General features: G+C 33.2%; 1 protein-coding gene across 1 annotated transcript; it reads right to left on the reverse strand.

The window, feature by feature from the left end:
- Positions 1-276: 276 nt before the first annotated feature.
- LOC133297852 (transcription factor bHLH146-like) lies at positions 277-849 on the reverse strand. Its single transcript, XM_061497071.1, has one exon. It carries the CDS (start codon positions 847-849, stop codon positions 277-279), a length of 573 nt encoding a protein of 190 aa, XP_061353055.1.
- Positions 850-17439: the final 16590 nt, after the last annotated feature.

Raw genomic sequence — 17439 nt, forward strand, 5'->3', positions numbered from 1 at the left:
CATCTTATACCCAGCGTACACACACATTAAAATCTTGTCATTGCATGGAGATATTGGAGAACTTTAGTTACTTTAGTTACTTATCTAGCTTTTCTTTTCTTTTGTTCCCATCTCCCCTAAAGAAGTTTGAAAAATATATACAAATACAAGACCACATTCAAATTAAATACGATAATACAATAATATACTATATATATATATAGACGTTGCTTGACAATTAAGAATGTATCTTAGAACACAGATAATGGTATTGTGGAAAAGCAAAACAGATATGAATCAACTTGTCTCTGAGAGGCACTGAAGAATGTTCACCTGCATTTGCAAACAGCTTATATAGCTCTCTAATTCTTCGACCATTTGTTCATTACAAATTTCATCTCCACCGGGTATCAACTTTCTTAGGCTTCTCAACTTGTCATTGATGACCTCATCTTCATCATCTTGACCATTTAAATCCTTTTTCATCTCTGCCATGTCATTGTGTTTAGACTTGTTCACTGAAATCTTAGACTGAGACTCTGAACTAGGGCTTGAAGAGAAATCAAGTGGAACCATTTCATTTTCACCAAAGCTGGTGCTACTATCTACATTGACTCTTTCCCTTTGAAGCTTGATTTTTAGAGCATTACTCCATGCAAAACCTTGGGCTGAGAAGACCATAGCCTTGTCTACTTCATACTTGACAACATTCTGAAACTCACAATGGTTTTTTTGTTCTGGAAGACCCCTTTCCTTGATCTTCGTCAAAGCTGGAACTAAATAGTTCACGTAATTTCTAGTAAACTTTGCTTGTACTACTTTGTTTGGTTCAAGCGAGTAAACACGTCTTCGTTTAGCTGGTCCCTCCATAGAAAGAACTTTTGTTGTATAAAGAAAAAAAAGAATCAAACTAAGCAGTGTAATAGGGATGAGGAAGAGGAAGAAGAAGAAGAATTGTTTGTGAGAGTGGATGAAGTTGTAGGATAAAGGGCAAAACAATGAAAGTAATGATTGGGATATAGTGAAAGTAAGTGAGAGACACAGAGCTTTAGTGCTTGCTTTTGTCAGATAAGCTATGTAGAAGGAAGGCAAAAACAAGCTTTTAGGGAGTGTTGGTTGTGGTGAGGTTACTCTTGAAGCCAGTTCTTCAAGTTATAAGCTTCAGGAACTGAAAGTTCCAATAAATTTTCCTTGACATGAGGAGGCCCCAGCACACACAAATAATTGGAGTGATAAGGAAATTCAATTATGATTAATTACTGCCACAACCAAAGTGCACACGCACAAACACGCACAAAAAGACCACACAGGCCTATATAGGTAGTGAGTGATTATAGGGAGTACTACTCAGTGCACAAAGCTATATGTGTGCTAAAATAGTGGGAGTGGTCTATTTTGAATGGCACATGGCCTCACATGCTTGTTGCTTTTTCACAACTACCCGCAGAACCGAACTCTCTCCCATGTGCACTAGAAAACAAAGACACCAAAACCCCACTATAAATGCCCTCACATGATTCACCCTCTTTAAGTGGTACTCTTTCTCTTTGAACTTCCAGGGTCTCTCCTATTTACAATTTTTTCCTCCTCATTTCAAATCAACCAGCTCATCCTACTCTTACTCTTTTTTTCTCCACCCTTTATGTTTTCTTTTTCCCGTTTTTAGTTTTTAGTTTTCCATTGGATATATTTATGAATATAATATTAGTTGCCATGGATTATATCAATAGACTAACACCACCACATGTATGAAAGCTTTACCATTAATAGTGACGCAAATACAAGGTAAACCTAGCAACACCCCTTCAAAAGGTTTTGTATTTTATTTTTTCTCTCTCTACATTTATGCACAAAATGCATGTGATATATTCTTATAAGATGTATGTGACAGGTAGCTAGCTAGTCCCATAAATTGCACAAATTAAGAAAGTTGGGGATTTTGAAAGGATAAACAAAAATCCAAACCGAATCCGGCCCTACTTTAGTGGGATGATTACAACGCAACTATGATAAAACCATGGAGTTGTGTAAGCAAAGTCAAAAACTTGTCTTTATTGAGAAAAAAAGTGAAAACAAAAAGGCTCATCATCAGCTAGATTGATAGCTTAATCAAATCTTGACCTTCTGCTTGGTAACATAATCGCTACTCTTATGAGAGCCCCACCTGCTTATAATATATATATGGTCAGGACTCAAATGATTTACACTAATATAAGTTGGGATTTGCATTTGTAATTTAACATGACACAACAAACTTTTCTACACACACAACATTTTGTAGGGTTCACACTTTTTGAAGAAAAAAAAATAAAAGAAATTACGGCACGCAAAACGAATCTCTATAACATTACACAATCACTTTTCTTACAACATAACTCTTATAAAACCCATATAAGTTATACCTGTGATCTTAACCGTTTATTTCACTTTTATTTAACAACTATAATTTTTTAGTCATACGAATCATTAAATATAAGTGAATCAACCACCAAAATTGAGTGTAAGAATAAGACTTGCACTGGTATATAGCACACACAAGCACATGTGTACACACATGTACGCATACACACACATATTCTTGCGCTAATATACAAACACACAAGCACAAGCACACACAAAATTAGTGTTAATAATTAGCTCATCTCTTAAAAGTATTTGTAATAGTTAAGCCCTCCCATTTATCCGAATAACACTTATATATATATATATATATATATATATATATATATATATGGGACAACATTATACAACATGATTTGATATTAGTATGAAATAAAAAGTTTGACACATCATCTGAGAGTTGTTAATATTGCCTTGATATAATGACTCTGATTTGTAAGCATATAATACCATTGATCCGCCTTGATCAAACGAATTTCAGATGAGATGTCAAAATTTTTATTTGATTCCAGTATCAAAGGATTCTGTCCCTAAATAATCATGCAAAAAGATGATTCAACCAAAAAAAGGGCAATCTCTGGTGTACAAGAGTCAATAATTTGAGATAAAAAGGATAATAGTTAATTGTACGTAATCTTATTCTTATATTTGAAAAAAAGAAAAAGGAATGTATGAGATATTCGAACTCGTGATATTCCATAATTCAAGCAGAAAGGAAAAAAAATCAAAAATCACGAAGAAAGTTAGCTCGGAGTCCTTTTGTTTTCAGAGGATCCTGGACCTGGTAGTTTCCAAGTCTGAGGCAAAACTAAATGCCATCTACCCTTTGGACATTTGTGGGACAAGTATGCATGTGCAGAGAGACTCAGAATTCAGATTATTATAATGTACGCTTCTCATTCTCACAGTTAATAATTATTAATAGTGATTTTATTCTACCTGATGCAGAAACAAAAAGGCTAAGAGTTTATGTATATGAATAAAGTCAAATGTAATATTACATCTCATATATAGGGATGACATAAAAAACAGTGTAATTGTTAGGTAGGGCCTATTTCCATGTCAAAGTTCAAAAGCAAGACTGCAATTAGCCTTGTTAGGAAAAAAATCAGGTATTAACATTAACTGAATGTTGGAATAGTACTAGAGATCCGCATTGACGAGTCACACACAATTAATGGGTTAGTGAAAATTGTCAGGGCAGTTGATTGAATGGTCTATGATGTCTGTGTTTGTGAGGATGCAAGAATAGACAACACAAATACATGATGGTGCATATTAATAAAATTGTAGAGTTTTATAAGAGTTATGTTGTAGGAAAAGTGATTGTGTAATGTTATAGAGATTCGTTTTGCGTGTCGTAGTTTTTCTTTTTTTTTTCTTCAAAAAAATGAGGGCCCCACAAAATGTTGTATGCATAGAAAATTTTGTTGTGTCATGTTAAATGACAAATACAAATCCCAAAATTGTACGTACATTATCTGGCAAAAAAATATTAAGAACCCCAAAGAAAACACTAACAAAAAGACATAGAGGGAGAGGCTTGATCGTTTCCCCCTCATATAACATATAATTGAAATGAAAACAAAATTGTCAATGTTTCTCGAATGGGGTCTAAGTTTTGAGGGAATGTATCATCTCATTTATTTTTTTAACACGATTAACAGATCAATAATTATAACTTTAAAGACAAAGCTCGTAAAATGAAAAAGTAGAATGATCATTTTAATTGCTAACCATTGATATATTAAAAGATAACTGAAATTTAACATATGACATGATGATGTTAAAAAAGAAATATAATATACGTTGTATAAATAAATGGATTTACAAGATATGGTTGGACTTTGAGGGACAACACATGGGGAATTTACTCATGTAGTTGGGATTTGTACTTTAGCCTAATTTGGAGTATAGTTCAACAGTGACATCACGTGCAAACCCTAGAGGTTAACATCTTTAGTGGGAACAGTTCCAGCGAATTCTAGCTCAACTCAAACTCATGCATCCCTAATTAGCCCTCTATATACGATAGGCAGAGATTGCTCCACGGCATCCAAATTTGGATCACAAAGCTGTCTGTACGGACATAACCTTTTTCTGGGTGGAGGAGATTGAGAATGACAAGGCCATACTTTGTCACTAGCTGATGTGAGAGGCCAGAAAACTAGGAGGTAATATTGCTCTCTTCTCTTTGATCTGCTAATGTGACATCACATGCAACTGGATTGAGTGGCACATGTGCACCACTTACCACCTCTCTACTTGAATAACTCAGATTTCACAATTGTCATGGCTCCACTATCTTCAGCTAGTTAACTCAGATGATCAGATGATGATATATAACTGGCTTTACTTACAATGAGTATATATGATGGTTAATACACTTTGCTGGAGTTAAATTTTATTGTTTTCTATTATTAACAGGGAAAAGTTATATTTACAAACTTTTGTTTATAAACTTTTATAAATTACATTAAGTATGATCGATCATACTTCAATTAAGAATATATGATGGGTTATACTTAATGTAATTTGTAAAAAAAAATTATAAACGAATCATTCCTCATTATTAATAGGGTAAGACTAATTTTAAATGATATTAGACTGGGATGGTTAATTGACTCAATTAGAATATTGGGTCAATGAGTCAAATTGGTTGAATCAGTCGAAATAAATATATTTAATAATATATAATAAATATAAAATTAAGAACATCATAACTAACAAATAAAATTGTTCTAAGTTTGAAATCTCATGATTCAGGTTGCACTTCTCAAACATGTTACATAAATTTCCATAGATTTGGTTTGATTAAAATATCATTTCAAGTGCAGAACCGATTAAGTGTCAGGTAGTCATTCGGTTTCTAGGTGAACCGATCGGACCAGCCGATCCATTCCAGTTTTTGAGACTTTTTTATCAACCAAAACTTAGGAGTGTATTGCATTAGGATTTTTAAAAAAAAAATTAAATAATTTATTTTATAGATTTTAAAAGATTATTTAGAATTGGAGGGACTTTTAAGATTTTTTTTTTATAATCAAGATTTTATAAGATTGGATTTTAAAAGATTTTAATAGAATTTATAATATTTAAAAGGACAATATAAATTTATAAGATTTTAAAAAATCATATGAATTTTTAACAAACATTCAAAATTACAAGAGTCGATAAAAAAATAACAAAGAAATGCAATTATATTAATAAAAAAAGTAAAACTTAATATAATTTTCTCAATCAGTAAAACCTAATATAATTTTTAAGAAACATTCAAACTTACTAAGCAATAACTCTCCACATATCTAAAGCGAACCTTCAAATCTAAAGGGGAATGAGACGGTGGACAACATTGTGGGGTGATGGAGAATGATTAAGTGGTCCATAGTGATTTCGTGTTATGAAGGCATCGTTGATAGGATCATACACAAAGTCTTCCATCCTAGAATCCCTATTTTCTTCTCCAAAAGTTATAGCATCGGTATCGTTAGTGCCTAATGCAATGAAACCATTTCCCATAGTAGTTGCATCACTAAAGACAATCTTCAATTCTTCATAATTAAATGCACTCTTTTCACGAAGCTTATTATGACTTGGATGAAGCTGGCAAATAACAAATTTTTCATTGTTAATATATTACAAATAATGTAATGTACTAATCTAGTAAGCTATTAATATATTAAAAAATAATGAACTAATAAGTTCACCTTCAAGTAATCTTCCTATACCACAACTAAAAAATGCTATTTTTTGACGAAAAATTCCGTCGAAAATGAAATTTTCAACGGAATTATCGACGAAAATGAAGTGTCTTTGTAATTGTGTCTCACCCAAAGCCAGAGTTGTTATGCATAAGCGTCGACATTTTGTTATATTGGTTCTTCAACCACTTTAGCCGACTCAAGTAACGATTATAAGTTTTAGGAAACCTAGTCTTTGCATTAAGATGAAGTATCACTCTTTCTACATTTTGCTTGCTAAGTGATCCATTAGCATCACGCAATCCATTGTTGATAGCATCCATCAAGAGGTGCAATAACTTATTAGTATCATCCATAATCCAAGATCCATAGCTCTCTTTCTCTTTGCCCTTTCCTTTCTTATTTCCTTGTTGTGAATTTCCCATTTACTATAATAAAATTAAAATTAGACAATAATTTTAAATGAGATTAATATCTACACAATTTAAAAACTGGTTTATTCAAATGAGTAAAGCAAACCAATATTAAATAGTTCAATCAACAAACAATAAAAAAAGGATTGAATAAGCTAGTGATTATGTCGAAAAAAGAATAGAGCACATGCTTACAAAAAGAGCACATATATTGTTGTCTCCAATTGAGATCAAATACATATACATATTGCAAACGATGCTCGTTAAATATGTATATGCTTATATATATATATATATATATATATATATATATATATATATATATATGAGAAAAATATATCTTAATCAGTCTGAGATATATATATCTGAGAAAAATATATCTTATCAGTCTGAGATATAAAAACTACGTCGTTTTGTTTATTTATTTCCTTATATTAATTGATTCACCTTTAAATGGTTATAATTTCCTTTTTCTTTTTCTTTTTCTTTTTTTTTTGAAAAGCATTTTTTCTTTTCTTTTTCTTTTTCTTTCTTTATCACCATTGATCCATCTTTGTACGATTATGATTTAGTAAGCAGCTTGAGATATATTTATCTCCATCTACCCAAAAACTACGTCGTTTTATTTATTTATTTCCTTATATTAATTGATTCACATTTGAATGATTATGATTTCTTTTTCCTTTCTCTTTCTTTATCACCATTGATCCATCTTTGTACGGTTATGATTTAGTAGCCGGAGATAAAGTTATCTCAAGCAACTTGAGAAATGATAAGCCATATATATATATATATATATATATATATATATATATATATATATGGGCATGTTCTTTTTATACCAGTGTAAGACTAACAAGTCTTACACCCCATCTCAACCGTTGATTTTCGTGCATCCAACGGTTATAATTTAGGAAATCATATGAATTAATTAATATCAATTACTCATTAATTACACTATAAATAACAATCGATGATTTTCGTCCATCAACATTTGAGATGTGGTATAAGACTTATTAGTCTTACACCCGTGTAAAAAGATCTTGCCCATATATATATATATATATATATATATATATATATATATATATATATATATATATATGGGCAGGATATTCTTACACCAGTGTAAGAGTTAGAAGTCTTACACTCAATCTTAATCATTGATCCACTTGTATCCAATGGCTCAAATTATTAAAAAATTAGAGTCCTTGGATATAAATGAGATCAATGGTCAAGATTGAGAGTGTAACTTACACTAGTGTAAAATGATTCTAACTTATATATATATATATATATATATATATATATAAACTTCACCCCACTACACCTTCACTTTTCATTTCAAAATCGCAACTTATTTGGAATAAGTGTTTACCAAAACGCCAAAAGCTATACTTGTTATTCATAGCACAACTTTATTTCTTTATCCATTTGACCCTTATTATATATTAAATATATGGAGCCCCATGCTAAACTATCAATGAACATAAAGGACTGCAGCTTCATGCCAATGGGCCGAGCTATTAAACCCCATACAGAAAGAATTGCTTAGGACCATAACCCCAAGACAACTTTCTCTCTCTATTCCCATTTCAAAACACCAATTTTATACCTCCCATGTATGAGTTGGGTTTGTGAAGTCTCTTGGTTTGTCTCCAATTTGAGCCCCCTTAAAGTCATAATCACAATGACCAAGACATGTTATTTTGTAGTAATGTGAGCTCCTTGGTTTAGTCTTTTACTTGGTTCTGTTTTTATGGTAATGGTTGGGGATGGGATATAAGTATATAACTCTAGCATTCTAGGTTTGAGTTTCCATGAAATTTCATATACACGTGTATTGAAGGTTTTAAATTGTGGATTGCATCATTCGAGTGTCTAGGATTGCGACATCTCTTTTAAGGGGCCATCGTAAGAACACCGGATGTGATTATAGATGCATCGGCTGCAATTGTCCCACATAAGCCCACAATGCCCGCATCGTGACGGCAATCACATAATTTAGAGTTCGTTTGCATTTTTTTAAAAATAAAAATTAGGGAAAGATACTGTAACGACCAATTAGTGTTACTATCAATATTACTACCAATCAATTTTACCGTTAGATCGATTATGTTGATCCAATTGTTATATTTTTTTTCATCTTTGTATGGTTATGATTTTTCATATTTAATACTTTATATTTATTTTTACCTTTGTATAGTTATTATTTTTCATATTTATTGCTTTCACATTAAATATGCAGAATCATAACCATACAAAGATGGAAATAAATATAACTGTTCGATCAACATAATCGATCTAACGATGAAATTGATTGTTAGTAACATTGATAATAACACTAATTGGTTGTTACAATATTCTACTCTTAAAAATTATGCATTTCTTTTAAAGGTTGTTTTTAAAATTATAATTATTTTGCATTTGAATGAAGTGTACGGAAATAACTTTTGAGTAAAAAAAAATTTATTTACATGTTAAAATTAATAAACATTTTTTATGTATAAAATTACGAAAAAACATATGTTATGACATGAGATGGAATTGGAATAAAATTGAATTTTCAAAAAGTATTTGACTTTTAATTTTTTTTTTCAGAAATAAAGAATCGACTTTAGAAAAAAAATTATTTAACTTTTTTTTTTAACTTTTCTTTAAATTAAATTTTGATAAATAAAATATTTGACTTTTAAATTTTATTTTTTTAAAAACAAAGAATCTTGACTTTAGAAAAATAAAATGATTCTAATTTTTTTTTCATCCAAACGCATATATTAAATAATATATATATATATATATATATATATATATATATATATATATATATATATATGGCTATCAAAAAAAAATTATATATATATATTTAAAAAGCTACTTTTTGCTGAAAATAATAATAATAATTCATATATATATATATATATATATATTTAAAATGCTACTTCTTGCTGGAAAAAATTCTATGTGTACGTGTCAGTTTTGCAATTTTGATCTTAGTAAGTTCTTTATGGTTTTGGGTAGTTTAGTTTTGCTTGGGTCTTTGTATGTTTAAGGGGTTGACTCTGATATGTAACACTAAGGTGAAGTACTAAAGAAGAAGAAGGGGGGGTCATTTTTTTTTTGGTACATTGCCAGGAGGTATCATCATTCAACCTTCTCCGGGCACCATGTCCTCGGGGTACGGCCCGTTTGGGCTAGCCCCTCATTGTAACAGTGGGTGCACTAAGCTTCGCAACCGGAGAAAGGAAGAGACTAATCCCCCAACCGAAGATTTTTGGTTTATCCTTTGACCCCCAAAGATTTTCCAAGAAACTGCTTGAGGCAGGATTTGATCCCTGCACCAAGCAATCCCTTGGGAGCTCAGCTGCCAACTGAGCTACCCTTGGGGGTTAGGGGGGTCATTTTAACCTAAACAACATGACTTTACATGTTTGATAAAGAATAATTAGTTGTCAGCTAGAAAAACAATATCGCATGTGTGACACAAACACATTTATTTGCCATATCACATATTCAATGTGCCAAATAGGTTAAATATTAACTCAAACAACGACACTCACTAAAAGAAAAATCGCCATCAACGACGGACAAAATTCGTCGCCCACACCATATAATCCGTTGCAAATACCCTCTGTGACGGATTTTGCATAGGAAAACAGGTCGCCGCAAAAATTCTCGTTGCAAACGAAATTTGCAATGCATATCGGGCCACCCAAAATCCATTGCAGTTTGCAACAGATATATTCCGACACAATATTGTTCAATTCCATCGCAATGTGCAGACCCACCTACTATAAGACCTCGTTCGCGACCAATTTGTTATCTTACTTTGTGGTATTAAACACAATTAATTATCAAATAATGTGGAAGCTATTGAATAAATTGTCAATTAAACTTATGTAAAAATGTGAATAAATTTTTTCCATTCTTTATTAAATTGGAATCATTACTTGCATGTTAATTTAATCACATATACATTATTTATTCAACTTCATTACTTATGAATTACATATATGCTAATCTATGTCTTACAAGAAGACGTCCTTAAGCTTAATGTCCCTTCTTAAAACGTACAAATCTTGATATCTATACTATCAAATTACCTTTATACTTTTCATGTTTAACTATATTTAGCACTCCATTACCTATATTCTACATTTCATACAATCGTTACTCATTTCATTCTTGGTTAACTCCTTATAAATTTTAACATGTGCTTTCTAGGTAACATATATGTACACGTCCATATTCCCCAGAGATTTCGTACAACATCTAATAGACCTTCATTTATATAGATATATATATATATATATATATATATATATATATATAAATATGGGGCATGATCTTTTTACACAGGTGTAAGAATAACAAGTCCTACCTAGTCGCGATTTTATCCCAAAATGACATTGTACATAATTTTTCTCAAAAAGGTGATTTAATTTCAAACAATTAAATCTCCCATCCTATAATTTTCTTTTAATTATTATTAAATTTCTAAAATCTCTATTTAACGATGCGTGTTCTTACACCTACTGCGTTCTTCAGTCCAAATTGCGACAAATATTCGACGCAAAATTTCACGCAAATCTGTAATAGAATAGTATTTTAATGTCATCGCAAATTCTGCGACGGTAACGAAAGCCTATGTCGTCGCACAACTTGTGTTGGAGAGGGTAACTTATAACCCTGGCAAATTGTGATGAACTAATGGTTTTCGTTGCAGTATTGGGACATCATCTGCGACGAAAATTCTAAGCAATCAATCGCAAAGTGAGGAATTAAAAAAAAAATTACAATTACTAGAATTCTTCTTGTGCACAATAACCACTCAAATAATCATAAACATATTACTAAATAAAGGATACTGAATAATGTACTAAAAAGAAGTGTATATGAAGAAATATATACAATACCAATCCGAAAAAAGTAATGTCCAAATAAAACAAAATATAAACAACAATGTTCCCAACAAAATGTTTGGGAAGAACACTTCTGAAAGTCGCCTCTTGTAGGCCATGAACATAAAGGAGAAAAAAATTAAAAAAATTTGTACGGAAGAGGAAACCTTTGCCCACCTCTCAAGCATGTTCAACCCATGAACCATGCAATATACATGTTAGGGGTTTAAAGTTGATACCTTTATTCGGATTAACATTCCCGATCAAATGCGTTCTTGATCAATTCTTCAGACTTGAAGAACACAAGTCCTCCAACGGAGATCCACACCACCTTGTTGTCTTGTAAGAGAAGAACACTTCTTCGAACACACAATGCCCTTCAATGGAGGTTGCTAGACTCAAGAGAAGAGAAGAAGGTGAGTGGCGCCAATGGTGATCCCAAGAGAGGGAGAGATAGCCGCCACACTAATGTGTGTGTTAGCTCGGATTTCAGTGGAGAAAATTAAAGAAGAAAAGTTACGAAACTAAGAAAGAAAAAAAGGGCTATATATATGGCTCCTCATTAACATAAAACTAGGTCAAATCATCGCCTTCATCAAATTCCAATCTTATTGGGTAATTTTTTTAATTTTATCTAATCAATCCAATTGATTGGTTTTCCCAATTTCAGCCAATTAACTTATTTAATTGATTTCCTTAGTTTTATCCAATCAATCCAATTGATTGGTTTCCCCCAATTTCAGCCAATTAATTTAATTAATTGATTTTCTTAATTTTGGTCAATCAATCTAATTAATTGGTTTACAATCAATCTAATTATTTTGTTTCCTTTATTTTCTCCATCGTCATTAAATCTAATTTAATGACTATATTTAAATTCAAATCCGAAATTTGAAATTCAAAATTAGAATTTAAATTATTTTTAGAGTAAAGCCCCTTTTTGGGTCCCTAACAAAAAATATGGTCCCCACTTTGGTCCCTTACAAAAAATATACCCATATTAGTCCTTTTTTGGGAGTAAATTGGGTTTTCATTGAATTTTCGAGGGACTATATTTTCAAAAACCTGAAAATGTAGAGGGATCAAAAGTTGACTTTTATTTTATAAGGGATGAAAGTGGGAACCATGTTTTTTGTTAGGGACCCAAAAAGGGTTTTACTCTTAATTTTATTAATTTAACATTTAAATTAATTATGTTACATCATAGATTAAGTCCAACTTGGCCAATGATGCCACCTACCCTATCTTGGCCCAATATGTGGGCTTTACCAACTTAGGCCCATTATCCCTTATTGGGCCCAAACCACATATGCTAGAATTCAAGATAACTTAAGGTGTTTGTGAGCGACCCATATGGCCCAACATAGCCACTGACATAAATGGACTTGGGCCCATTAGGCCCAACCCATATAATGACAACACAGAGCGCTAGTAATGCTTTATTGTCCGAGAGCTAGTTGAGTTCATCGAATGATCAACTTGTTATACTTATTTGATTATTGTGTGAATTGTCTTTTCGTCTCATTTATCCACCTCATTGACCTAGGTCATAGAAAACGTATCAACCATTGCGGTCTAGGGTTAGCTTTTGCCGAAACAGGGAATCTTCATTTACGGACTCTAAAGAGCGGACCATCTCATGACTCCTTTATTATGCAAAGATTCTCAAGTCCCGTAAATGTCATCCTGGTTTCATCGATCTACGGATAACCTAATCTCTCACAGAGATTGATGAATTCCTTCAGCTTGTCACACTAGACCTAAGTTCATAGGGCATGCCCAAGAGTATACCTACGAGTCTCCATATTTCAGGCAGACAAGGTTTACAATCAAAGTAAGTCATCCAGAGCATAGATCTATATGACAACGTTAGGTCTAAGGAAAGACACACCCAAATAATAAGAGACATTACCTATTGATACTATTTGTGAGATTTTCTTGTATTGTCTCTTTGTGGGTCAATTCAGCGCGAGCTATTCTCCAATAGGTCCACCCACGGGTCAGCTAAGACATCTCTATGTATGTAGCTCACGATGGCTCTACCTTGCATCTCCATGCAAGTAGCTGAGTCGTGCTAGTCTTACTTGAGATCACCAATGCCCATTCTCGGTATCTCTAGACTAGGAACATATTTCTGACAATGGACGCGTGGTTTCATTAAGCTTTCGTGATCGTGATCCCTATCACAGATTCTCAATGTGACACTCGTTCCATTCCAAGGGCTTTATCGAGTTACTCATATTCAATATTTGAGACATGTAATTTAAAACAAGATAAATAATGTTTTTATTCATAAAATTTATTCATAACAATAAAAAAGTACATGGGTCCATCTGACTCTCAGATTGTCTCCAGGACACCTATGTACTAACAATATTTATGTAGTAGCAGCATGGCCATCCTTATCGTCAGCACCCGGAGCTGGCCCTTTATCCTTGGACTTTAATAGGCCTGAAGTTGTTCCTGCATTTGCTTCATCATCACCGCTTGCTGATTTACTAGTTGTGTTATAGCATCCAACTGTTGCATCATAGCATTCAGCTGCTTTTCCAACGCCTTCATCCTTTTAAGCTCATATGTAAAAACATCATTAGGAAGTAAGTTAAGGTTTTATACTTAATTTAAATGCACCAGGTAGTGAAAAAGTAAAACAATTAAGCTAAGAAGCATTACGTTTACCAGCAAAAACACCTCCAACCTAGGGTGATGAACACTTGCACTGCTTTAGTAGGCTGGTAGATGCTCCCAACTCGAACACTCTTCCTTTCTTGTCAAATTCCGCTGCAGCCTGAATGAAGAGGCTCTCATTTTCGGACTGAGGGGAGCCAGATGTGGGGTCACTGGCAGCCTACGTGCTCTTGTCTTGTGAAAGTTTCTCTCAGTTTTCCTAAAAAAATACACCATGTACCAATGTGGCCTGTAAAATGAAATAAACATATTATTTGTTGAAAGACATAATAAATAATGAATGTCTCACCGCTAATTGCAATGACTGCCTGTTAATCCAGTGCCTCTCACCAACTGCCAACTCCTAAGACTGAGTCTGCTCAAAGGTTGTCCAATCAACCATTTCTAGAAGCACGTCCCCAGAAGCTTCCTGCAAATACAAACGAGAACCATTAATTAATCAGTTGGAAGCAGTGTTATTAAACTCGATCCGGGTATCGATCCGGTCAGGATATTAGGTCACTGGTCGGAACGGTGAGTCACTAGTCGGAACGGTGGGTCACTAGTCGGACCAGTTGATCCGAATATATATATATATAAATATATAAACATATAAATTTAAAATATTCTCCGTAATAAAAATAAATCCTTCTTATCCTTCTTTCGTGTTTCTTTAAGTGTCCTTCTCTGCGCATCTGTCATGGCTGTTTCAGCTGCTGCATTTACAAGCTCCGAGTACTCTGCTTCAACGAGCTCCCAGACATCTTGTGAGCCTAGGAGCGTCTTCATGTGAGTGCTCTAGTTTCCATAATTTGACTTTGTCAATTTTGGAATTTGGGGTTGAATGATCTCTGCCATCTTTGATCGAATGTGGCTCTGATACCACTTATTGGAAATATAATAAACAAAGTACCACAAAAGACAAAACAACAACTCTATTATTAAAATATCCTTACGACTCAGTATTTCTTTTCAAACTCATCTTTTTGAAAAGATTCTCTTTCTTTAAAGTGCTACGACACTATGCACACTTTCACATATTCTTTTTTTTTTAATTCACTTATTTTTTTTTCAACTACATAATATGCATAGCTATTTGTATAGCTTCAGCACCGAATGCTCAACCGCTCCACCTCTTTGTATTTTTTTCTTTATCCATCGGTTTCATGGCATCTATTACTATGACTCGTTATTAACCGATTACAAGGACAATAATTAAGCCACGTGGTTGTACACCCAAGTCTAAACGGTAGAAGAGTATTACAAGGACAACAATAGAATAATACAATGACACGTAGTACAAGGACAACTACAATACAATGACACCTATTTTTAGAAACGGTGCATAGGAAAGTTTGTAATTTTAACATTCCCCCTCAAACTTAACTTTGCATTCCAATCATTTCTTTGAATTTGTTGAATACATTTGACTTCAATGGCTTTGTGAATATGTCTGCAAGTTGCTCTTCTATTTTGCAGTAGACTAGCTCAACAACTTTTTTCTTGATCTGCTTCCGTACAAAATGATACTTTGTGTCAATGTGCTTGCTTCGGTTGTAGGAGACTGAATTTTTGCAAGTGATATAACTGATTTGTTATCCGCATATATGTTGATTGGACCTTCTTGCTCCTGATGTAACTCATTCAAAATATTCTTCTGCCAAATTGCTTGACATGTGCAGCCATATATTTTGCTTCACGTGATGAAAAAGCGATTGTCTGTTGCTTCTTTGATGACCATGAAAATATTGCAGAGCCAATATCAAATGCATATCTTGATGTGTTTTTCCTATCATATACATCTCCACCATAATCACTATCTGAATAGCCAATTAATTTTAACTCTTCAGAATGTGTATAAAATGAGCCATGATCAACAGTTCCTTTGATGTATCTCAAAATTATTTTTGCTACACTGATGTGATCTTGCTTTGGCTGCTCCATAACTAAACCAACTGCAAATATAATATATGGTCAAGTAAAAGTCAAGCATCTTAAGCTTCCAACCAGGCTTTTGTATAGTCTAGAATTTATTGGCTCTCTATCTGAATCAACTTTGAGCTTCATCCCTGCTTCTATTGGTGTGGAGACTGACTTACAATTTTTCATTCTGAATTTTCCCAAAATCTCTTCTGTATATTTTTCTGTGATATGAAAATTCCTTTCTCCATTTGTTTCACCTCAACTCCAAGAAAGTAAGACATATCTCCAATATCTATCATTTCAAATTCTTTAGTCATAGCTTTCTTAAATTCAACAAACATACCTGGATTATTTCCTGTGAAGATCATATCGTCCACATAGAGGCACACGATCATCATATCTCCTTCTTTATTTTTCTTTGTGTACAAAGCTTGTTCATGTGGACTTTTCACATATCCATTCTTTTGAAAGTATTCATCTATTCTCATGTCCCATGCTCATACATTACTTCCTACAATCTATAGACTTTATACTCCTCTTCTTTTTTGATATATCCTTGTGGTTGCTCAATGTAAACTTCTTCTTCCAGGTAACCGTTGAGGAAAGCTGACTTTACCTCCATCTGATATATCTTCCATTGTTTTTGTGCTGTAATTGCTGTAAAAAGTCTGATAGTGTCAATCTTTGCAACTGGTGCAAACACTTCTTCATAGTCAACTCCATGCTTCTGCTTGTAGCCTTTAGCCACCAATCTTGCCTTGTACTTCTCCACCTTCTCGTCTTGAATGGTCTTTGTTTTGTACACCCTTTTTGCACCAATCGGCTTATGACCTTCAGGCATGGTTGTGAGCTCCCACGTGTCATTTCTTTTTTATTGTAGCAATTTCATCATTCAAGGCTTTCTTCCACTTTTCATCTTTTGCAGCTTCTTCATATGTCACTAGATCACATTCAGCCATTAAACAAAATAATGAATAATTAAGTGTAGTTCGTACCAAATCTGTAGCATCTAAATATCACTCAAGCTTCTCATCTTTGCTGTTGCTCCCCCTAAATTGCTGCTGCTACTGCTACTACTTCCTAAAGTTGATAGTGCAGATAAGAAGTTGTTGGCATAGGACTTGGTGGAGGAGTTTGGTCGTTTCCTTCTTGAATTGTCTGATCTTCTGATTCATCATCACCTTTAAAGAATAGGCTTTCCACTTTATTTTCTTCATCATTCCATCTCTAATAATCTGCCTCATCAAACTCTACGTCTTGTGAAATGATCACCTTTTTGGTCAGAGGATTATAGAGTCTGTATACTTTACTCCTAAGGTCGTAGCCAGTGAAAATGCATTTATCCCTTTCGTCGTCTAGATTCTTTCTCCTTTGATCTAGAATGTGAGCATATAGTATGCAACCAACAATTCTTAAATGACTTACTTCTAGTTTCTTTCCACTCTATGCTTCATT

The sequence above is a fragment of the Gastrolobium bilobum genome, unplaced genomic scaffold, assembly GCF_033153095.1.
Source record: "Gastrolobium bilobum isolate Gb01-03AN ecotype WA unplaced genomic scaffold, APGP_CSIRO_Gbil_v1 utg14577, whole genome shotgun sequence".
In the NCBI taxonomy this organism is placed as follows: domain Eukaryota; kingdom Viridiplantae; phylum Streptophyta; class Magnoliopsida; order Fabales; family Fabaceae; genus Gastrolobium; species Gastrolobium bilobum.

Bases quoted from the DNA above. Each gene is read 5' to 3' on its own strand.
- LOC133297852 (XM_061497071.1), bottom strand. From the start codon at position 849: ATGGAGGGACCAGCTAAACGAAGACGTGTTTACTCGCTTGAACCAAAC.